Here is a 25,179-nt window from a genome sequence, read left to right as displayed (position 1 = left end):
CCCTAAACACACTCAGACAGAGCAGGACTCACGCGTAGTGCTAGCCCTAAACACACAGAGACAGAGCAGGACTCACGCGTAGTGCTAGCCCTAAACACACAGAGACAGAGCAGGACTCACGCGTAGTGCTAGCCCTAAAACACACACACAGAGCAGGACTCACGCGTAGGCCTCGAAGTCTCCGTTGTTGATGGATTCGATCAGCTGCTCTGTGACTTTGATGATTTCCTGCTTCCGAGCTGGAAACACACAAACACAACATGACCACAACATGACCACAACATGACCACAATCTCACCACAACGTCACCACAACCTCAGGTCAACATTAGTCCAACAACACAATCTGACATACATTAAATCACGGCTGTTAAATAGATCAGATTACTACATCATGTGGTGTGGTTAGTTAATAGATCAGATTACTACATCATGTGGTGTGGTTAGTTAATAGATCAGATTACTACATCATGTGGTGTGGTTAGTTAATAGATCAGATTACTATATCATGTGGTGTGGTTAGTTAATAGATCAGATTACTACATCATGTGGTGTGGTTAGTTAATAGATCAGATTACTACATCATGTGGTGTGGTTAGCTGATATGTTAAATATCCATCCAGGTGTTGTGAGATCTGCAGGCGTCTGCAATGTAGTCAGCCTGGAAATGCGGCCTTTGACTCAGTCGCTCAGTCAGAAATACTGTGTGTGTTTATGGACAGTGGGACAGAGACAGAGGGACAGAGACAGGGGGACAGAGACGGGGACAGGGGAACAGAGACAGGGGGACACAGAAAGGGGGACAGAGACAGGGGGAAATGAGACATGGGGACAGGAGACAGGGGGACACAGAAAGGAGGACAGAGATGGGGACAGGGACACAGAGACAGGGGAACAGAGATGGGGACACAGAAAGGGGGACAGAGACAGGGGGAAATGAGACATGGGGACAGGATAAAGAGGGACAGTAGACAGGGGGACACAGAAAGGAGGACAGAGATGGGGACAGGGACACAGAGACAGGGGGACAGAGACAGGGGGACACAGAAAGGGGGACAGAGACAGGGGGAAATGAGACATGGAGACAGAGGGACAGGAGACAGGGGGACACAGAAAGGAGGACAGAGACAGGGGAAATGACAGAGGGACAGGAGACAGGTTTCTCCAGAGTGGTTGAGTGGAGGCTCAGGGAGTACAGGAGACATGGCCAGGGTTTCCACCCCATTAGAAGGGGACTTACTCTGGACTGATGAGGAAGTAGAGGGGGACAGAGACTAGGAACAGGAACAGGTTTCTCCAGAATGGCTAAAGAGAGTGGACGGGAGGTAGAGGCGGGGATATAGTCATGATCTCTACCCCAACAAAAGGGGACTTACTCTGGCCTGATGAGGAGGGAGTAGAAGGGACACCCAGTAGAGTGTACAGGGGACAGGATTCTCCAGAATGGTTGAGGGAGACCCAAGAGACAGTGGACAGGTTTCTCCAGAGTGGTTGAGGAGAGACCCAGGAGACAGGGGATAGGTTTCTCCAGAGTGGTTGAGAGAGACCCAGGAGACAGGGGATAGGTTTCTCCAGAGTGGTTGAGGAGAGACCCAGGAGACAGGGGACAGGTTCACCAGAGAGGTTGAGGGGAGACCCAGGAGACAGGTTTCTCCATAGTGGTTGTGGAGACACCCTGGAGACAGTGGACAGCACACAGGTTTCTCCAGAGTGGTTGAGGAGAGACAGTGGACAGGTTTCTCCTGAGTGGTTGAGGGGAGACCCAGGAGACAGTGGACAGGTTTCTCCAGAGTGGTTGATGAGAGGCAGTGGACAGGGGACAGGTTTCTCCAAAGTAGTTGATGAGAGGCAGTGGACAGGGGACAGGTTTCTCCAGAGTGATTGAGGAAAGAACCCAGGAGACAGTGGACAGGTTTCTCCAGAGTGTTTCAGGAGAGACCCAGGAGACAGTGGACAGGTTTCTCCAGAGTGGTTGAGGAGAGACCCAGGAAACAGTTGACAGTGGACAGGTTTCCCCAGAGTGGTTCAAGAGAGGCAGTGGACAGGTTTCTCCAGAGTGGTTCAGGAGAGGCAGGGGACAGGTTTCTCCAGAGTGGTTGAGGAGAGACCCAGGAGACAGTGGACAGGGGACAGGTTTCTCCAGAGTGGTTGAGGAGAGACCCAGGAGACAGGTTTCTCCAAAGTGGTTGAGGGGAGACCCAGGAGACAGTGGACAGGTTTCTCAAGAGTGGTTGAGGAGAGACCCAGGAAACAGGTTTCTCCATAGTGGTTGAGGAGAGACCCAGGAGACAGTGGAGAGGTTTCTCCAGTGGTTGAGGAGAGACCCAGGAGACAGGTTTCTCCAGAGTGGTTGAGGAGAGACCCAGGAGACAGTGGACTTGTTTCTCCAGAGTGGTTGAGGAGAGACCCAGGAAACAGGTTTCTCCATAGTGGTTGAGGAGAGACCCAGGAGACAGGGGACAGGTTTCTCCAGAGTGGTTGAGGAGAGACCCAGGAAACAGGTTTCTCCAAAGTGGTTGAGGAGAGACCCAGGAGACAGTGGACAGGGGGACAGGTTACTCCGCAGTGGTTGAGGGGAGACATAGGAGACAGTGGACAGGGGGACAGGTTTCTCCGGAGTGGTTGAGGGAGACACATGAGACAGTGGACAGGGGGACTGATTTCTCCAGAGTAGTTGAGGAGAGAACCAGTGGGACACTGGCTGGGGTACCGGGGGTGGGGGAGGCATAGCCAGGGGACTTACTCTGTCCTGAAGAGGAGGAAGTCTGCCTGGGGGGCATAGCCAGGGGACTTACTCTGTCCTGAAGAGGAGGAAGTCTGCCTGGGGGGGCATAGCCAGGGGACTTACTCTGTCCTGAAGAGGAGGGAGTCTGCCTGAGGGGGCATAGCCAGGGGACTTACTCTGTCCTGAAGAGGAGGGAGTCTGCCTGAGGGGGGCATAGCCAGGGGACTTACTCTGTCCTGAAGAGGAGGGAGTCTGCCTGAGGGGGCATAGCCAGGGGACTTACTCTGTCCTGAAGAGGAGGGAGTCTGCCTGAGGGGGCATAGCCAGGGGACTTACTCTGTCCTGAAGAGGAGGGAGTCTGCCTGAGGGGGCATAGCCAGGGGACTTACTCTGTCCTGAAGAGGAGGGAGTCTGCCTGGGGGGAATTTCAAATGTAGAAAATAATTCCATTCACAGAAAGAAAAGATAACGGGTTGTTTAATAATACATGTATATGGAGTCTCAAACATCAGGAGGAAGAGGAGGAAGAGGGAAGGAGGAGAAAGAGGAGGAGGAGGAAGAGGGAAGGAGGAGAAAGAGGAGGAGGAGGAAGAGAGAAGGAGGAGAAAGAGGAGGAGGAGGAAGAGGAGGAAGAGGGAAGGAGGAGAAAGAGGAGGAGGAGGAAGAGAGAAGGAGGAGAAAGAGGAGGAGGAGGAAGAGGGAAGGAGGAGAAAGAGGAGGAGGAGGAAGAGGGAAGGAGGAGAAAGAGGAGGAGGAGGAAGAGGAGGAAGAGGGAAGGAGGAGAAAGAGGAGGAGGAGGAAGAGGGAAGGAGGAGAAAGAGGAGGAGGAGGAAGAGGGAAGGAGGAGAAAGAGGAGGAAGAGGGAAGGAGGAGAAAGAGGAAGAGGAGGAAGAGGAGGAAGAGGGAAGGAAGAGAAAGAGGAGGAGGAGGAAGAGGTAAGGAGGAGAAAGAGGAGGAGGAGGAAGAGGGAAGGAGGAGAAAGAGGAGGAGGAGGAAGAGGGAAGGAGGAGAAAGAGGAGGAGGAGGAAGAGGGAAGGAGGAGAAAGAGGAGGAGGAGGAAGAGGGAAGGAGGAGAAAGAGGAGGAGGAGGAAGAGGAGGAAGAGGGAAGGAAGAGAAAGAGGAGGAGGAGGAAGAGGGAAGGAGGAGAAAGAGGAGGAGGAGGAAGAGGGAAGGAGGAGGAAGAGGAGGAGGAGGAAGGAGGAGGAAGAGGGAAGGAAGGAGGAAAGAGGAGGAGGAGGAAGAGGGAAGGAGGAGAAAGAGGAGGAGGAGGAAGAGGGAAGGAGGAGGAAGAGGAGGAGGAGGAAGAGGAGGAAGAGGGAAGGAGGAGAAAGAGGAGGAGGAGGAAGAGGGAAGGAGGAGAAAGAGGAGGAGGAGGAAGAGGGAAGGAGGAGAAAGAGGAGGAAGAGGGAAGGAGGAGAAAGAGGAGGAAGAGGGAAGGAGGAGAAAGAGGAGGAGGAGAAAGAGGAAGAGGAGGAAGAGGGAAGGAGGAGGAAGAGGAGGAGGAGGAAGAGGGAAGGAGGAGAAAGAGGAAGAGGAGGAAGAGGAAGGAGGAGAAAGAGGAGGAGGAGGAAGAGGGAAGGAGGAGAAAGAGGAGGAGGAGGAAGAGGGAAGGAGGAGAAAGAGGAGGAGGAGGAAGAGGAGGAAGGGGAAGGAGGAAAAGAGGAGGAGGAGGAAGAGGAGGAAGAGGGAAGGAAGAGAAAGAGGAGGAGGAGGAAGAGGGAAGGAGGAGAAAGAGGAGGAGGAGGAAGAGGGAAGGAGGAGAAAGAGGAGGAGGAGGAAGAGGGAAGGAGGAGAAAGAGGAGGAGGAGGAAGAGGGAAGGAGGAGAAAGAGGAGGAGGAGGAAGAGGGAAGGAGGAGAAAGAGGAGGAGGAGGAAGAGGAGGAAGAGGGAAGGAGGAGAAAGAGGAGGAGGAGGAAGAGGGAAGGAGGAGAAAGAGGAGGAGGAGGAAGGGGAGGAAGAGGGAAGGAGAGAAAGAGGAGGAGGAGGAAGAGGGAAGGAGGAGAAAGAGGAGGAGGAGGAAGAGGGAAGGAGGAGGAAGAGGAGGAGGAGGAGGAGGAAGAGGGAAGGAGGAGAAAGAGGAGGAGGAGGAAGAGGGAAGGAGGAGAAAGAGGAGGAGGAGGAAGAGGGAAGGAGGAGGAAGAGGAGGAGGAGGAAGAGGAGGAAGAGGGAAGGAGGAGAAAGAGGAGGAGGAGGAAGAGGGAAGGAGGAGAAAGAGGAGGAGGAGGAAGAGGGAAGGAGGAGGAGGAGGAAGAGGGAAGGAGGAGAAAGAGGAGGAAGAGGGAAGGAGGAGAAAGGGAGGAGGAGAAAGAGGAAGAGGAGGAAGAGGGAAGGAGGAGAAGAGGAGGAGGAGGAAGAGGGAAGGAGGAGAAAGAGGAAGAGGGAAGGAGGAGAAAGAGGAGGAGGAGGAAGAGGAGGAAGAGGGAAGGAGGAGAAAGAGGAGGAGGAGGAAGAGGGAAGGAGGAGAAAGAGGAGGAGGAGGAAGAGGAGGAAGAGGGAAGGAGGAGAAAGAGGAGGAGGAGGAAGAGGGAAGGAGGAGAAAGAGGAGGAGGAGGAAGAGGGAAGGAGGAGGAAGAGGAGGAGGAGGAAGAGGGAAGGAGGAGAAAGAGGAAGAGGAGGAAGAGGGAAGGAGGAGAAAGAGGAGGAGGAGGAAGAGGGAAGGAGGAGAAAGAGGAAGAGGAGAAGAGGGAAGGAAGAGAAAGAGGAGGAGGAGGAAGAGGGAAGGAGGAGAAAGAGGAGGAGGAGGAAGAGGGAAGGAGGAGAGAGGAGGAAGGAAGAGGAGGAAGAGGGAAGGAGGAGAAAGAGGAGGAGGAGGAAAAGAGGGAAGGAGGAGAAAGAGGAAGAGGAGGAAGAGGGAAGGAGGAGAAAGAGGAGGAAGAGGGAAGGAAGAGAAAGAGGAGGAGGAAGAGGGAAGGAAGAGAAAGAGGAGGAGGAGGAAGAGGGAAGGAGGAGAAAGAGGAGGAGGAGGAAGAGGAGGAAGAGGAAGAGGGAAGGAGGAGAAAGAGGAGGAGGAGGAAGAGGAGAAGGTAGCTGAAGGTCAGAGGGAAACGAGAGGTTTGAAAGACAGATGTAATGAGAGAGAGGGCGACAGTCAGACAAAGATAGAGAGAGACAGAAAGACGAAGAGAGAGAGAGAGAAGGGGACAGAGAGAAAGATAGAGAGAGAAGGGGACAGAGACAAAGATAGAGAGAGAAGGGGACAGAGACAAAGATAGAGAGAGAAGGGGACAGAGAGAAAGATAGAGAGAGAAGGGGACAGAGACAAAGATAGAGAGAGACAGAAAGATGAAGAGAGAGAGAGAGAAGGGGACAGAGACAAAGATAGAGAGAGAAGGGGACAGAGACAAAGATAGAGAGAGAAGGGGACAGAGACAAAGATAGAGAGAGAAGGGGACAGAGACAAAGATAGAGAGAGAAGGGGACAGACAAGTGTCTCTACCTTTGACATCCTCGTCCTCAATGGTGGTGTTGGTGCTCTCTATAGACTCCTGGGGGAAAGAACGCATAGATTGATCTATAGCCTGGTGTACACTGAGTATCATAACGTATAGATTGATCTATAGCCTGGTGTACACTGAGTATCAGAACGTATAGATTGATCTATAGCCTGGTGTACACTGAGTATCATAACGTATAGATTGATCTATAGCCTGGTGTACACTGAGTATCATAACGTATAGATTGATCTATAGCCTGGTGTACACTGAGTATCATAACGTATAGATTGATCTATAGCCTGGTGTACACTGAGTATCAGAACGTATAGATTGATCTATAGCCTGGTGTACACTGAGTATCATAACGTATAGATTGATCTATAGCCTGGTGTACACTGAGTATCAGAACGTATAGATTGATCTATAGCCTGGTGTACACTGAGTATCATAACGCATAGATTGATCTATAGCCTGGTGTACACTGAGTATCATAACGTATAGATTGATCTATAGCCTGGTGTACACTGAGTATCATAACGTATAGATTGATCTATAGCCTGGTGTACACTGAGTATCAGAACGTATAGATTGATCTATAGCCTGGTGTACACTGAGTATCATAACGTATAGATTGATCTATAGCCTGGTGTACACTGAGTATCATAACGTATAGATTGATCTATAGCCTGGTGTACACTGAGTATCAGAACGTATAGATTGATCTATAGCCTGGTGTACACTGAGTATCATAACGTATAGATTTGATCTATAGCCTGGTGTACACTGAGTATCAGAACGTATAGATTGATCTATAGCCTGGTGTACACTGAGTATCAGAACGTATAGATTGATCTATAGCCTGGTGTACACTGAGTATCATAACGTATAGATTGATCTATAGCCTGGTGTACACTGAGTATCAGAACGTATAGATTGATCTATAGCCTGGTGTACACTGAGTATCATAACGTATAGATTGATCTATAGCCTGGTGTACACTGAGTATCAGAACGTATAGATTGATCTATAGCCTGGTGTACACTGAGTATCATAACGTATAGATTGATCTATAGCCTGGTGTACACTGAGTATCATAACGTATAGATTGATCTATAGCCTGGTGTACACTGAGTATCATAACGTATAGATTGATCTATAGCCTGGTGTACACTGAGTATCATAACGTATAGATTGATCTATAGCCTGGTGTACACTGAGTATCATAACGTATAGATTGATCTATAGCCTGGTGTACACTGAGTATCAGAACGTATAGATTGATCTATAGCCTGGTGTACACTGAGTATCATAACGTATAGATTGATCTATAGCCTGGTGTACACTGAGTATCATAACGTATAGATTGATCTATAGCCTGGTGTACACAGAGTATCATAACGTACAGATTGATCTATAGCCTGGTGTACACTGAGTATCATAACGTATAGATTGATCTATAGCCTGGGGTACACGGAGTATCAGATTTGGGCTACCTGTGTAAACGCAGCCTAATACTTAAATCAGATCGCGTTTTGTCAGCTATCTACCTTTTTAATAAAGGGGCAATCTGCGATTTCTACATACATTTTTTTTGTAACTTTTAAATGAATGATATACACTGAGTGTACAAAACATTAGGAACACGTTCCTGATATTGAGTTGCACCCCCCCTTTTGTCCTCAGAACATCCTCAATTCGTCGGGGCATGGACTCTACAAGGTGTCGAAAGCATTCCACAGTGATGCTGACCCATGTTGACTCAAATGCACAGTTGTGTCAAGTTGGCTGGAGATATCCTTTGGGGGGGTGGACCATTCTTGATAGACACGGGAAACTGTTGAGTGTGGAAAAACCCAGCAGCGTTACAGTTCTTGACACACTCAAACCGGTGTGCCTTGGCACCTACTACCATACCCCATTTGTCTTGCCCATTCATCCTCTGAATGGCTCACACACAATCCATGTTTCAATTGTCTTAAGGCTTAAAAATCCTTCTTTAACTTGTCTCCTCCCCTTCATCTCTACACTGATTGAAGTGGATTTAACAAGTGACATCAATAAGGGATCATAGCTTTCACCTTGATTCACCTGGTCAGTCTGTCATGGAAAGAGCATGTTTTGTACACTCAGTGTGTAATGGTAGTTTATTAGGATACCCATTATCTGTTTCTATAGCAGCAGCTACTCTTCCTGGGGTTTATTAGGATACCCATTATCTGTTTCTATAGCAGCAGCTACTCTTCCTGGGGTTTATTAAGATCATTATCTGTTTATAAAGCAGCAGCTACTCTTCCTGGGGTTTATTAGGATACCCATTATCTGTTTCTATAGCAGCAGCTACTCTTCCTGGGGTTTATTAGGATCATTATCTGTTTCTAAAGCAGCAGTTACTCTTCCTGGGGTTTATTAGGATCATTATCTGTTTTTATAGCAGCAGCTTCTCTTCCTGGGGTTTATTAGGATCATTATCTGTTTCCATTATCTGTTTATTATAGTTTCAGCAGCTACTCTTCCTGGGGTTTATTAGGATCATTATCTGTTTCTAAAGCAGCAGCTACTCTTCCTGGGGTTTATTAGGATCATTATCTGTTTCTAAAGCAGCAGCTACTCTTCCTGGGGTTTATTAGGATCATTATCTGTTTCTATAGCAGCAGCTTCTCTTCCTGGGGTTTATTAGGATCATTATCTGTTTCTATAGCAGCATTATCTGTTTCTATAGCAGCAGCTACTCTTCCTGGGGTTTATTAGGATCATTATCTGTTTCTATAGCAGCAGCTTCTCTTCCTGGGGTTTATTAGGATCATTATCTGTTTCTATAGCAGCAGCTACTCTTCCTGGGGTTTATTAGGATCATTATCTGTTTCTATAGCAGCAGCTTCTCTTCCTGGGGTTTATTAGGATCATTATCTGTTTCTATAGCAGCAGCTACTCTTCCTGGGGTTTATTAGGATCATTATCTGTTTCTATAGCAGCAGCTTCTCTTCCTGGGGTTTATTAGGATCATTATCTGTTTCTATAGCATTATCTGTTTTTAGGATATAGCAGCAGCTACTCTTCCCTGGGGTTTATTAGGATCATTATCTGTTTCTATAGCAGCAGCTACTCTTCCTGGGGTTTATTAGGATCATTATCTGTTTCTATAGCAGCAGCTTCTCTTCCTGGGGTTTATTAGGATACCCATTATCTGTTTTTATAGCAGCAGCTACTCTTCCTGGGGTTTATTAGGATCATTATCTGTTTCTATAGCAGCAGCTTCTCTTCCTGGGGTTTATTAGGATCAATATCTGTTTCTATAGCAGCAGCTACTCTTCCTGGGGTTTATTTGGATCATTATCTGTTTCTATAGTAGCAGCTACTCTTCCTGGGGTTTATTAGGATCATTATCTTTTTCTATAGCAGCAGCTTCTCTTCCTGGGGTTTATTAGGATCATTATCTGTTTCTATAGCAGCAGCTACTCTTCCTGGGGTTTATTAGGGTTTATTTCTCTTCCTGGGGTTTATTAGGATCATTATCTGTTTCTATAGCAGCAGCTTCTCTTCCTGGGGTTTATTAGGATCATTATCTGCTAGCAGCTTCTCTTCCTGGGGTTTATTAGGATCATTATCTGTTTCTATAGCAGCAGCTTCTCTTCCTGGGGTTTATTAGGATCATTATCTGTTTCTATAGCAGCAGCTACTCTTCCTGGGGTTTATTAGGATCATTATCTGTTTCTATAGTAGCAGCTACTCTTCCTGGGGTTTATTAGGATCATTATCTGTTTCTATAGCAGCAGCTTCTCTTCCTGGGGTTTATTAGGATACCCATTATCTGTTTTTATAGCAGCAGCTACTCTTCCTGGGGTTTATTAGGATCATTATCTGTTTCTATAGCAGCAGCTACTCTTCCTGGGGTTTATTTGGATCATTATCTGTTTCTATAGCAGCAGCTTCTCTTCCTGGGGTTTATTAGGATCATTATCTGTTTCTATAGCAGCAGCTACTCTTCCTGGGGTTTAGTTGGATCATTATCTGTTTCTATAGCAGCAGCTTCTCTTCCTGGGGTTTATTTGGATCATTATCTGTTTCTAAAGCAGCAGCTACTCTTCCTGGGGGTTTATTAGGATCATTATCTGTTTCTAAAGCAGCAGCTTATCTGTTTCTTCCTGGGGGTTTATTAGGATCATTATCTGTTTCTATAGCAGCAGCTTCTCTTCCTGGGGTTTATTAGGATCATTATCTGTTTCTATAGCAGCAGCTTCTCTTCCTGGGGTTTATTAGGATCATTATCTGTTTCTATTCCTGGGGTTTAGCATTATCTGTTTCATCTGGGGTTTATTAGGATCATTATCTGTTTCTATAGCAGCAGCTACTCTTCCTGGGGTTTATTAGGATCATTATCTGTTTCTATAGCAGCAGCTACTCTTCCTGGGGTTTATTAGGATCATTATCTGTTTCTATAGCAGCAGCTTCTCTTCCTGGGGTTTATTAGGATCATTATCTGTTTCCATTATCTGTTTTTATATCTGTAGCAGCTACTCTTCCTGGGGTTTATTAGGATCATTATCTGTTTCTATAGCAGCAGCTACTCTTCCTGGGGTTTATTTGGATCATTATCTGTTTCTATAGCAGCAGCTTCTCTTCCTGGGGTTTATTAGGATCATTATCTGTTTCTATAGCAGCAGCTACTCTTCCTGGGGTTTAGTTGGATCATTATCTGTTTCTATAGCAGCAGCTTCTCTTCCTGGGGTTTATTTGGATCATTATCTGTTTCTATAGCAGCAGCTACTCTTCCTGGGGTTTATTAGGATCATTATCTGTTTCTAAAGCAGCAGCTACTCTTCCTGGGGTTTATTAGGATCATTATCTGTTTCTATAGCAGCAGCTACTCTTCCCGGGGTTTATTAGGATCATTATCTGTTTTTATAGCAGCAGCTACTCTTCCTGGGGTTTATCTGTTTCTATTAGGATCATTATCTGTTTCTATAGCAGCAGCTTCTCTTCCTGGGGTTTATTAGCATTATCTGTTTCTATAGCAGCAGCTACTCTTCCTGGGGTTTATTAGGATCCTTCCTGGGGTTTATTATCTTATCTTTTCTATAGCAGCAGCTACTCTTCCTGGGGTTTATTAGGATCCCCATTATCTGTTTCTATAGCAGCAGCTAGCTCTTCCTGGGGTTTATTAGGATCATTATCTGTTTCTATAGCAGCAGCTTCTCTTCCTGGGGTTTATTAGGATCATTATCTGTTCCTATAGCAGCAGCTTCTCTTCCTGGGGTTTATTAGGATCATGATCTGTTTCTATAGCAGCAGCTACTCTTCCTGGGGTTTATTAGGATCATTATCTGTTTCTACAGCAGCAGCTTCTCTTCCTGGGGTTTATTAGGATCATTATCTGTTTCTATAGCAGCATCTACTCTTTCTGGGGTTTATTAGGATCATTATCTGTTTCTATAGCAGCAGCTACTCTTCCTGGGGTTTATTTGGATCATTATCTGTTTCTATAGCAGCAGCTTCTCTTCCTGGGGTCCACACCGAACATGAAATAATACAGAACATTAATAGACCAGAACAGCTCAAGGACAGAACTACATACATTTAATATAAAGTATATAAATGTGTACACACAAAATAATTACACACACACACACACACTCTCTCTCTGTCAGTGCTGTACCTTCTTCCCATCTATTGGGTTGTGGATCACTGTGGTCTGGGGTTCCTAGGGAGAGAGATGAAACAATTCAAACAGAATAGTTAGAGACAGCAGTGGGGGAGGAGGGGGTGGAGGAGGAGGACGTGGAGGAGGAGGTAGAGGTGGAGGTAGAGCAGGAGGTTGAGGTGGAGGAGGAGGTAGAGCAGGAGGTTGAGGTGGAGGAGGAGGAGGAGGAGGTAGAGCTAGAGCAGGAGGGTGAGGAGGAGGAGGAAGTGGAGGAGGAGGTGAAGGTAGAGCAGGAGGTTGAGGTGGAGGAGGAGGTACAGCAGGAGGTTGAGGTGGAGGAGGAGGTAGAGTTAGAGCAGGAGTTTGAGGAGGAGGAGGCGGTGGAGCAGGACGTGGAGGAGGAGGAGAAGGAGGAGGAGGAGGTAGAGCAGGAGGTTGAGGTGGAGGAGGAGGTGGAGGAGCAGGTGGTAGAGGAGGTGGAGGAGGAGGTATAGGTGGTGGATGAGGTGGAGCAGGAGGTGGAGGTAGAGTTAGAGCAGGAGGTTGAGGAGGAGGAGGAGGTGGAGCAGGGCATGGAGGAGGAGAAGGAGGTGGAGGTAGAGCAGGAGGTTCTCAGCCTCCAGTACTTATGCTGCAGTAGTTTATGTGTCGGGGGGCTAGGGTCAGTTTGTTATATCTGGAGTACTTCTCCTGTCCTATTCGGTGTCCTGTGTGAATCTAAGTGTGCGTTCTCTAATTCTCTCCTTCTCTCTTTCTTTCTCTCTCTCGGAGGACCTGAGCCCTAGGACCATGCCCCAGGATTACCTGACATGATGACTCCTTGCTGTCCCCAGTCCACCTGGCTGTGCTGCTGCTCCAGTTTCAACTGTTCTGCCTTATTATTATACGACCATGCTGATCACTTATGAACATTTGAACATCTTGGCCATGTTCTGTTATAATCTCCACCCGGCACAGCCAGAAGAGGACTGGCCACCCCACATATGCTCTCTCTAATTCTCTCTTTTTTTCTCTCTCTCTGAGGACCTGAGCCCTAGGACCATGCCCCAGGACTACCTGACATGATGACTCCTTGCTGTCCCCAGTCCATCTGACCGTGCTGCTGCTCCAGTTTCAACTGTTCTGCCTTATTATTATACGACCATGCTGATCACTTATGAACATTTGAACATCTTGGCCATGTTCTGTTATAATCTCCACCCGGCACAGCCAGAAGAGGACTGGCCACCCCACATATGCTCTCTCTAATTCTCTCTTTTTTTCTCTCTCTCTGAGGACCTGAGCCCTAGGACCATGCCCCAGGACTACCTGACATGATGACTCCTTGCTGTCCCCAGTCCATCTGACCGTGCTGCTGCTCCAGTTTCAACAGTTCTGCCTTATTATTATACGACCATGCTGGTCATTTATGAACATTTGAACATCTTGGCCATGTTCTGTTATAATCTCCACCCGGCACAGCCAGAAGAGGACTGGCCACCCCACATAGCCTGGTTCTTCTCTAGGTTTCTTCCTAGGTTTTGGCTTTTCTAGGGAGTTTTTCCTAGCCACTGTGCTTCTACACCTGCATTGCTTGCTGTTTGGGGTTTTAGGCTGGGTTTCTGTACAGCACTTTGAGATATCAGCTGATGTACGAAGGGCTATATAAATAAATTTGATTTGATTTGATTCAAGTGGAGGAGGAGGTAGAGCAGGAGGTTGAGGTGGAGGAGGAGGAGGATGTCACGGTCTGACCATCGTTCGTATGTGTTTTCCTTGTTTTAGTGTTGGTCAGGACGTGAGCTGGGTGGGGATTCTATGTTGTGTGTCTGGTTTGTCTATTTCTATGTTTCGGCCTGATATGGTTCTCAATCAGAGGCAGGTGTTAGTCATTGTCTCTGATTGGGAACCATATTTAGGTAGCCTGTTTTGTGTTGGGTTTTGTGGGTGATTGTCCTTAGTGTCTTTGGTCCTGTCTCTGTGTTAGTTTACGCAAGTATAGGCTGTTTCGGTTTTCGTTACGTTATTTGTTTTGTAGTGTTCATAATTGATTCGTGTTTTACATTTATTTATTAAACATGGATCGCAATCTACACGCTGCATTTTGGTCCGACTCTCCTTCACCACAAGAAAGCCGTTACAGAATCACCCACCACAAAAGGACCAAGCAGCGTGTCAACAGGCAGGAGCCGCAGGAGAGGCAACAGAGGCAGCAGCAGCAGGAGCAGCAGCAGCTACAGTGGGAGAGGCTGCACTACTTGGAGAAATGGACTTGGGAGGAGATTCTAGATGGGAAAGGACCCTGGGAACAGCCTGGAGATTATTGTCGCCCCAAAGCCGAGCTGGAGGCAGCAAAAGCAGAGAGGCGGCATTATGAGGAGCTAGCACGGCAGAGCGGATGGAAGCCCAAGAGTCAGCCCCAAAAATGTCTTGGGTGGGGGGCTCACAGGGAGTAGGGCTACGCCAGGTAGGAGACCTGCGCAAACTCCCTGTGGTTACCGGGGGGCTAGAGAGACCGGGCAGGCACCGTGTTATGCAGTGGTGCGCACGGTGTCCCCAGTGCGGGTGCATAGCCCGGTGCGGTATATTCCAGCTCCTCGTATCGGCCGGGCTAGAGTGGGCATCGAGCCAGGTAAGGTTGGGCAGGCTCGGTGCTCAAGAGCTCCAGTGCGCCTGCACGGTCCGGTCTATCCAGTACCACCTCCACACCCCAGCCCTCCGGTAGCAGCCCCCGCACCAGGCTTCCTGTGCATGTCCTCGGTCCAGTACCACCAGTGCCAGCACCACGCATCAGGCCTACAGTGCGCCTCGCCTCTCCAGCGCTGCCGGAGTCTCCCGCCTATCTAGCGCTGTCAGAGCTTTCCTCATCTCCAGCGCAGCCGGAGTCTCCCGCCTGTTCAGCGCAGCTAGAGCCTTCTTCCTCTACAGCGCTGCTGGAGTCTCCTGCCTGTTCAGCGCAGCCAGAGCTGCCAGCCTGCATGGAGCAGCCAGAGCTGTCAGTCTGCTTGAAGCAGCCAGAGCTGTCAGTCTGCATGGAGCAGCCAGAGCTGCCAGTCTGCAAGGAGCTGCCAGTCTGCAAGGAGCTGTCAGTCTGCAAGGAGCTGTCAGTCTGCAAGGAGCTGTCAGTCTGCAAGGAGCTGCCAGTCTGCACGGAGCTGCCAGTCTGCCCAGCGCCGTCAGTGCCGCCAGTCTGCCCAGCGCCGCCAGTGCCGTCAGTCTGCCCAGCGCAGCCAGTGCCGTCAGTCTGCCCAGCGCCGCCAGTGCCGTCAGTCTGCCCAGCGCCGCCAGTGCCGTCAGTCTGCCCAGCGCCGCCTGTGCCGTCAGTCTGCCCAGCGCCGCCAGTGCCGCCAGTCTGCCCAGCGCCGCCAGTGCCGCCAGTCTGTCCAGCGCCGCAAGTGCTGCCAGTCTGCCAGGATCAGTTAGATCCGCCAGTCAGCCAGGATCCGCCAGTCTGCCAGGATCCGCCAGTCTGCCAGGATCCGCCAGTCGGCCAGGATCCGCCAGTCGGCCAGGATCCGCCAGTCGGCCAGGATCCGCCAGTCGGCCAGGATCCGCCAGTCGGCCAGGATCCGCCAGTCAGCCAGGATCTGCCAGATCCGCCAGTCAGCCAGGATCCGCCAGTCAGCCAGGATCCGCCAGTCAGCCAGGATCCGCCAGTCAGCCAGGATCTGCCGAAACCACCAGCCAGCCAGGATCTGGTAGATCCATCAACCTTCCTGAGCTTCCTCTCACTCCTGAGCTTCCTCTCACTCCTAAGCTTCCCCTCAGTCCCGAGCTACCCCTCAGTCCTGAGCTTCCTCAGTCCGGAGCTGCCCCTCAGTCCACTGGGGCCCGTTGTTAGGTTTCCTAGGCCAAGGTTAGCGGCGAGGGTCGCCACTCAAGGGACGCTAAGGAGGTGGACTAAGACAATTATGGAGTGGGGTCCACGTCCAGCGCCAGAGCCGCCACCGCGGACAGATGCCCACCCAGACCCTCCCCTATAGGTTTAGGTTGTGCGTTCGGAGTCCGCACCTTGGGGGGGGGGGTTCTGTCACAGTCTGACCATCGTTCGTATGTGTTTTCCTTGTTTTAGTGTTGGTCAGGACGTGAGCTGGGTGGGCATTCTATGTTGTGTGTCTGGTTGGTCTATTTCTATGTTTGACCTGATATGGTTCTCAATCAGAGGCAGGTGTTAGTCATTGTCTCTGATTGGGAACCATATTTAGGTAGCCTGTTTTGTGTTGGGTTTTGTGGGTGATTGTCCTTAGTGTCTTTGGTCCTGTCTCTGTGTTAGTTTACGCAAGTATAGGCTGTTTCGGTTTTCGTTACGTTTGTTACGTTATTTGTTTTGTAGTGTTTATAATTGATTCGTGTTTTACATTTGTTTATTAAACATGGATCGCAATCTACACGCTGCATTTTGGTCCGACTCTCCTTCACCACAAGAAAGCCGTTACAGAGGAGGAGGTGGAGGTATAACTGGTGGAGGAGGTGGAGCAGGAGGTGGAGGTAGAGGAGGTGGTGGAGGTAGAGGAGGTGGTGGAGGAGGAGGTAGAGGAGGTTGAGGAGGGAGGTAGAGGTGGGGGTGGAGGAGGAGGTAGAGGAGGGGGTGGAGGAGGAGGTAGAGGAGTGTGACTCTGTGTGTGTGTGTGACTGTGTGTGTGACTGTGTGTGTGACTGTGTGTGTGTGTGTGTGTGTGTGACTGTACCAAGTCTTAGGAGGATGGATGCTATCCTCGGCTGTAATCACTGAGACAGATTACACACTGTCATCAGTGTGTGTGTGTGTGTGTGTGTGTGTGTGTGTGTGTGTGTGTGTGTGTGTGTGTGTGTGTGTGTGTGTGTGTGTGTGTGTGTGTGTGTGTGTGCGTGTATAACTGTTTATGTGTGTGTGTCATCATGAGAACAAAGACATATAAAGATGTTGAGGTCATGCAGGGCATCAGTCATGTGACCAACACAGCCAGCGAATCAGCACACACCATGCACAAGTTGCAACCAATCAGACTATCACTACCAGACTAAGAAGCCAGCATCCTTTGGCCCTTCAGCTGAAAGGAAGGAAGGAAACAATGGAGAGAGGGAAGGAAGGAAGGAAGGGAAGGAAGGAAGGAAGGAAGGAAGGAAGGAAGGAAGGAAGGAAGGAAAGGAAGGAAGGAGGGAGGAGGGAGGGAGGGAGGGAGGGAGGGAGGGAGGGAGGGAGGGAGGGAGGGAGGGAGGGAGGGAGGGAGGGAGGGAGGGAGGAGGGAATATCTGTCTCATTGTTCAATCTGTGGTAAAATCCTACCGCAAGGTCAACACAGGGAGAAAGAGGGGAGTAAAGGGAGGTATGGAGGAGGAGGAAGAGGATGAGAGGAGGGTGTAGTATGTACCAGTGATGAGGAGGGAGGTATGGGGGGTGTAGTATGTACCAGTGATGAGGAGGGAGTTGAGGGAGGTATGGAGGGTGTAGTATGTACCAGTGATGAGGAGGGAGTAGAGGGAGGTATGGAGGGTGTAGTATGTACTAGTGATGAGGAGGTATTGAGGGAGGTATGGAGGGTGTAGTATGTACCAGTGATGAGGAGGTATTGAGGGAGGTATGGAGGGTGTAGTATGTACCAGTGATGAGGAGGGAGTAGAGGGAGGTATGGAGGGTGTAGTATGTACCAGTGCTGGGGTTAAGCTGGTGTCTTTAGGACTGGTCACTGTGTTGGCTTTAGGACTGGTCACTGTGTTGGCTTTGTTGTTCGCCTGTAAAAGCAAGTAGTGTAGAGGGAACATCACACATCACACATCACATCACAAACCTGACCTGACCTGACCTGGGTCAACTTTTATTTAGCTTTTAGCCTTACCTGTTGTTGAAGGAATTTAATTCCACTGTTTTAATTCCCAATTAAAATTAAACACTCTGTCAATTCATAAGAATTTGTAAGACCCTTATTTTATAGGAATGGACAGAGCCCCGGTCTTAAAGTCAAGTAACAGCCTTTATTCAAGAGAGTACTGAGTACATACACATTTTACCACAGAGCATAGAGCCACGGTCAGTCAGTGTAGATAAGCATTCTAGACAGTCTGGATTCATAGTTCATTCATTTGTACCAAGGAACAGACCGTCATTGTTCTAAACTCTTGACTACATTCACTATATGATATTCAATACTGGGAGACAGAGAAAATTCATACATATACAGTACCATAATAGTATTCGGATTAGCCAGTCCTGATTGAAATGTATACAGAATTAGTCATCATTGATAAAAATTCTCTTAACACCTGTACAATGGAACCAACAGACATACAGTCCCCTGATGGTTTTATAGTGTATATAGATCCTACAGGGTTCAATAGACAGGACGATCTATACCAGAGTACTGAGACAGGGCTATCTATACCAGAGTACTGAGACAGGACAATCTATACCAGAGTACTGAGACAGGGCTATCTATACCAGAGTACTGACACAGGGCTATCTATACCAGAATACTGACACAGGGCTATCTATACCAGAGTACTGACACAGGGCTATCTATACCAGAGTACTGAGATGGACTGACACAGGGCTATCTATACCAGAGTACTGAGAAAGCTCTGACACAGGGCTATCTATACCAGAGTACTGACACAGGGCTATCTATACCAGAGTACTGACACAGGGCTATCTATACCAGAGTACTGACACAGGGCTATCTATACCAGAGTACTGACACAGGGCTATCTATACCAGAGTACTTACACAGGGCTATCTATACCAGAGTACAGACACAGGGCTATCTATACCAGAGTACTGACACAGGGCTATCTATACCAGAGTACTGAGACAGGACTATCTATACCAAAGTACTGACACAGGACTATCTATACCAGAATACTTAGACGGTTCTGACACAGGGCTATCTATACCAGAGTACTGACACAGGACTATCTATACCAGAATACTTAGACGGTTCTGACACAGGGCTATCTATACCAGAGAACTGACACAGGGCTATCTATACCAGAGTACTGAGATGGACTGACACAGGACTATCTATACCAGAGTACTGAGACAGGACTATCTATACCAGATTACTGAGACAGGACTATCTATACCAGAGTACTGAGACAGGACTATCTATACCAGAGTACTGACACAGGACTGTCTATACCAGAGTACTGAGACAGCTCTGACACAGGACTATCTATACCAGGTACTGAGACAGGTCTATCTATACCAGAGTACTGAGACGGACTGACACAGGACTATCTATACCAGAGTACTGAGACAGGACTATCTATACCAGAGTACTGACACAGGACTATCTATACCAGAGTACTGAGACAGGACTATCTATACCAGAGTACTGAGACAGGACTATCTATACCAGAGTACTGAGACAGGACTATCTATACCAGAGTACTGACACAGGACTATCTATACCAGAGTACTGAGACAGGACTATCTATACCAGAGTACTGAGACAGGACTATCTATACCAGAGTACTGACACAGGGCTATCTATACCAGAGTACTGAGACAGGGCTATCTATACCAGAGTACTGAAAGCTCTGACATGGGGCTATCTATACCAGATTACTGACACAGGGCTATCTATACCAGAGTACTGACACAGGGCTATCTATACCAGAGTACTGACACAGGGCTATCTATACCAGAGTACTGAGACAGGGCTATCTATACCAGAGTACTGAGACAGGACTATCTATACCAAAGTACTGACACAGGACTATCTATACCAGAGTATCTATACCAGAGTACTGAGATGGACTGACACAGGACTATCTATACCAGAGTACTGAGACAGGACTATCTATACCAGAGTACTGAGACGGACTGACACAGGACTATCTATACCAGAGTACTGAGACAGGACTATCTATACCAGAGTACTGACACAGGACTATCTATACCAGAATACTTAGACGGTTCTGACACAGGGCTATCTATACCAGAGAACTGACACAGGGCTATCTATACCAGAGTACTGAGATGGACTGACACAGGACTATCTATACCAGAGTACTGAGACAGGACTATCTATACCAGATTACTGAGACAGGACTATCTATACCAGAGTACTGAGACAGGACTATCTATACCAGAGTACTGACACAGGACTGTCTATACCAGAGTACTGAGACAGGACTATCTATACCAGAGTACTGAGACAGGACTATCTATACCAGAGTACTGACACAGGGCTATCTATACCAGAGTACTGAGACAGGACTATCTATACCAGAGTACTGAGACAGGACTATCTATACCAGAGTACTGAGACAGGACTATCTATACCAGAGTACTTACACAGGGCTATCTATACCAGAGTACTGAGATGGCAGAACTTAGTGACTACAGGAAACCAGAGACAAAACAACAGGAAATGGAGGAGAGGTTAACAGGTTATCAGTGGTTACAGAAGAAAACACAGGGCCAATCAGCATCCTACTCTCTATGTTACGTTACAACACACAGGGCCAATCAGCATCCTACTCTCTATGTTACATTACAACACACAGAGCCAATCAGCATCCTACTCTCTATGTTACAGTACAACACACAGGGCCAATCAGCATCCTACTCTCTATGTTACATTACAACACACAGGGCCAATCAGCATCCTACTCTCTATGTTACATTACAACACACAGGGCCAATCAGCATTCTACTCTCTATGTTACATTACAACACACAGGGCCAATCAGCATTCTACTCTCTATGTTACATTACAACACACAGGGCCAATCAGCATCCTACTCTCTATGTTTACACATTACAACACACAGGGCCAATCAGCATCCTACTCTCTATGTTACATTACAACACACACTGCATCCTACTCTCTATGTTACATTCCAACACACAGGGCCAATCAGCATCCTACTCTCTATGTTAGTGCACTGCTTTCTGCAGAGGGCCAATCAGCATCCTACTCTCTATGTTAGTGCACTGCTTTCTGCAGAGGGCCAATCAGCACCCTACTCTCTATGTTAGTGCACTGCTTTCTGCAGAGGGCCAATCAGCACCCTACTCTCTATGTTAGTGCACTGCTTTCTGCAGAGGGCTCTGACCAAAGGTAGTGTACGAAGTAGGGAAACAAAGGGAGCCATTTGGAACGCTGCCCCAGAAACTCACCTTGACGGCGTCAGCCTTCTTGTTCAGCAGACTCTTGACTGCTGTAGAGAGGAAGGAAGGAAGGAAGGAAAGAAGGAAGGAAGGAAGGAAGGAAGGAAGGAAGGAAGGAAGGAAGGAAGGAAGGAAGGAAGGAAGGAAGGAAGGAAGGAAGGAAGGAAGGAAGGAAGGAAGGAAGGAAGGAAGGAAGGAAGGAAGGAAGGGAGGGAGAGAGAGATAGAGAGAGAGGGGAAGAGAGAAATAGAGAGGAAGGTTAACACCAGTGTTTCTCACATAGGCAGACAGCCTCCATAATGCAACAGGGCTTTGTTCATTACACTCAAAACAAGAGGAAATGTTTTGAAACAACAACTAAATGGTTGAATCTGTCAAATGACAGAGACACGTTTCCTTGTGTTTCAAAATGTTTCAAATATACAGTGATATAAAAGTCATGGTATTAAAGTCAGTATTAAAGTCATGGTATTAAAGTCATGGTATTAAAGTCAGTATAAAAGTCATGGTATTAAAGTCATGGTATTAAAGTCATGGTATTAAAGTCAGTAATAAAGTCAGTATTAAAGTCATGGTATTAAAGTCATGGTATTAAAGTCAGTAATAAAGTCAGTATTAAAGTCATGGTATTAAAGTCATATTAAAGTCAGTATTAAAGTCATGGTATTAAAGTCATGGTATTAAAGTCATTATTAAAGTCATGGTATTAAAGTCATGGTATTAAAGTCAGGTATTAAAGTCATGGTATTAAAGTCATGGTATTAAAGTCAGTATTAAAGTCATGGTATTAAAGTCATGGTATTAAAGTCATGGTATTAAAGTCAGTATTAAAGTCATGGTATTAAAGTCATGGTATTAAAGTCATGGTATTAAAGTCATGGTATTAAAGTCATGGTATTAAAGTCATGGTATTAAAGTCATGGTATTAAAGTCATGGTATTAAAGTCATGGTATTAAAGTCATGGTATTAAAGTCAGTATTAAAGTCATGTATTAAAGTCATGGTATTAAAGTCATGGTATTAAAGTCATGGTATTAAAGTCATGGTATTAAAGTCATGGTTAAAGTCATGGTATTAAAGTCATGGTATTAAAGTCAGGTATTAAAGTCATATTAAAGTCATGTATTAAAGTCATGGTATTAAAGTCATGGTATTAAAGTCATGGTATAAAGTCATATTAAAGTCATGGTATTAAAGTCATGGTAGTATTAAAGTCATGGTATTAAAGTCATGGTATTAAAGTCATATTAAAGTCATGTATTAAAGTCATGGTATTAAAGTCATGGTATTAAAGTCATGGTATTAAAGTCATGGTATTAAAGTCATGGTATTAAAGTCATATTAAAGGTATTAAAGTCATATTAAAGTATTAAAGTCATGGTATTAAAGTCATGGTATTAAAGTCATGGTATTAAAGTCATGGTATTAAAGTCATGGTATTAAAGTCCGTATTAAAGTCATGGTATTGAAGTCAGTTTTAAAGTCAGTATTAAAGTCATGGCATTAAAGTCCGTATTAAAGTCATGGTAATAAAGTCAGTATTAAAGTAATGGTATTAAAGTCATGGTATTAAAGTCATGGTATTAAAGTCAGTATTAAAGTCAGTATTAAAGTCATGGTATTAAAGTCAGTATTAAAGTCAGTATTAAAGTCATGGTATTAAAGTCAGTATTAAAGTCATGTATTAAAGTCATGGTATTAAAGTCATGGTATTAAAGTCATGTATTAAAGTCATGTATTAAAGTCAGTATTAAAGTCATGGTATTAAAGTCATGGTATTAAAGTCATGGTATTAAAGTCATGGTATTAAAGTCATGGTATTAAAGTCATGGTATTAAAGTCATGGTATTAAAGTCAGTATTAAAGTCATGTATTAAAGTCAGTATTAAAGTCAGTATTAAAGTCATGGTATTAAAGTCATGGTATTAAAGTCAGTATTAAAGTCATGGTATTAAAGTCATGGTATTAAAGTCATGGTATTAAAGTCATGGTATTAAAGTCATGGTATTAAAGTCATGGTATTAAAGTCATGGTATTAAAGTCATGGTATTAAAGTCATGGTATTAAAGTCAGTATTAAAGTCATGGTATTAAAGTCAGTATTAAAGTCATGGTATTAAAGTCATGGTATTAAAGTCATGGTATTAAAGTCATGGTATTAAAGTATTAAAGTCAGTATTAAAGTCATGGTATTAAAGTCAGTATTAAAGTCATGGTATTAAAGTCATGGTATTAAAGTCATGGTATTAAAGTCATGGTATTAAAGTCATGTATTAAAGTCAGTATTAAAGTCATGGTATTAAAGTCATGGTATTAAAGTCATGGTATTAAAGTCATGGTATTAAAGTCATGGTATTAAAGTCAGTATTAAAGTCAGTATTAAAGTCAGTATTAAAGTCAGTATTAAAGTCAGTATTAAAGTCATGGTATTAAAGTCATGGTATTAAAGTCATGGTATTAAAGTCAGTAATAAAGTCATGGTATTAAAGTCATTGTATAAAATCATTGCATGCATCTGCATCGTCATGCTACAACATATTCTACATATAGTATATACTACATGAAGTATTCTGTGGATGTGAATGTACTATATTCACTCTTCATAATATACTGCATATATACTGTATATATACTACATTACGCTTTCTGTGAATGTGAATGTACTATATTCACTATTCATAACATACTGTATATATTATTAAAGTCTACATGAAAGCATTATATATTAAAGTCATACATATATATCATGGTACTCAGTATATATATATATATATATACAAAGTCATGGTATTAAAGTCATATATGGTATATGGTATTAAAGTCATGGTATTAAAGTCTATATTAAAGTCATGTATTAAAGTCTGTTAATGTACTATATTCACTATTCATAACATACTGTATATATACTACATGAAGTATTCTGTGAATGTACTATATTCACTATTCATAATATACTGTATATATACTGTGTATATACTACATGTATTCTGTGAATGTACTATATTCACTATTCATAATATACTGTATATATACTGTGTATATACTACATGTAAGTATTCTGTGAATGTACTATATTCACTATTCATAATATACTGTATATATACTGTGTATATACTACATGTAAGTATTCTGTTAATGTACTATATTCACTATTCATAATATACTGTATATATACTGTGTATATACTACATGAAGTATTCTGTTGATGTGAATGTACTATATTTACTATTTATAATATACCATGTACATACTGTATATATACTACATGAAGTATTCTGTTAATGTACTATATTCACTCTTCATAATATACTGCATATACTGTATATATACTACATTAAGTATTCTGTTGATGTGAATGTACTATATTTACTATTTATAATATACCATGTACATACTGTATATATACTACATGAAGTATTCTGTTAATGTACTATATTCACTCTTCATAATATACTGCATATACTGTATATATACTACATTAAGTAGTCTGTGAATGTGAATGTACTGTATTCACAACATCCTGTTTATATACAGGGCATTTGGAAAGTATTCAGACCCCATCACTTTTTCCATATTTTGTTAGGTTACAGCCTTATTCTAAAATGCATTACATTTTTAAAAAATCCTCAGCAATCTGCACACAATACCCCATAATGGCAAAGTGAAAATAGATTTTTAGAAATGTTTGCAAATTTATTAAAATGTATAAACAGATGCCGTATTTACATAAGTATTCAGACCCTTTGTTATGAGACTCTAAATTGAGCTCAGGTGCATCCTGTTCCCATTGATCATCCTTGAGATGTTTCTACATCTTGATTGGAGTCCACCTGTGGTAAATTCAATTGATTGGAGATTATTTGGAAAGACATACTTGTCTATATAAAATCCCAGAGTTGACAGTGCATGTCAGAGTAAAAACCAAACCATGAGGTCTGAAGGAATTGTCTGTAGAGCTCCGAGACAGGATTGTGTCGAGGCACAGATCTGGAGAAGGGAACAAAAACATTTCTGCAGCATTGAATGTCCCCCAAGAACACAGTGGCCTCCATCATTCTGAAATGGAAGAAGTTGGCCAGTCGGCGGAGAAGGGATGGCCAGAACGTCAAACTGGCCAGTCGGCGGAGAAGGGATCCTTGGTCAGGGAGGTGACCAAGAACCCGATGGTCACTCTGACAGAGCTCCAGAGTTACTCTGTGGAGATGGGAGAACCTTCCAGAAGGACAACCATCTCTGCAGCACTCCACCAATCAGGCCTTTATGATAGAGTGGCCAGATGGAAGCCAGTCCTCAGTAAAAGGCACATGACAGCC

The 25,179-nt window shown here is 45.4% G+C and overlaps 1 protein-coding gene across 2 annotated transcripts in view; it reads right to left on the bottom strand.

The window, feature by feature from the left end:
* LOC112240193 (calcium/calmodulin-dependent protein kinase type II delta 2 chain-like) overlaps nucleotides 1-25,179 on the bottom strand; it is an 81,008-nt gene that overhangs the window by 5,585 nt on the left and 50,244 nt on the right. For both annotated transcript variants that reach the window (XM_042315341.1, XM_042315340.1), the window contains exons 13-17: nucleotides 20,877-20,917; nucleotides 17,405-17,488; nucleotides 11,813-11,857; nucleotides 6,162-6,210; nucleotides 164-239 (exon numbers count right to left, since the gene is read on the bottom strand). In XM_042315341.1, coding sequence (XP_042171275.1) covers nucleotides 164-239; nucleotides 6,162-6,210; nucleotides 11,813-11,857; nucleotides 17,405-17,488; nucleotides 20,877-20,917 — 295 coding nt within the window. The remainder of the gene's footprint in view (nucleotides 1-163; nucleotides 240-6,161; nucleotides 6,211-11,812; nucleotides 11,858-17,404; nucleotides 17,489-20,876; nucleotides 20,918-25,179) is intronic.

Source organism: Oncorhynchus tshawytscha, unplaced genomic scaffold (genome assembly GCF_018296145.1).
Source record: "Oncorhynchus tshawytscha isolate Ot180627B unplaced genomic scaffold, Otsh_v2.0 Un_contig_5929_pilon_pilon, whole genome shotgun sequence".
NCBI lineage: Eukaryota > Metazoa > Chordata > Actinopteri > Salmoniformes > Salmonidae > Oncorhynchus > Oncorhynchus tshawytscha.
This window is presented reverse-complemented; position numbering and strand designations above follow the sequence as displayed.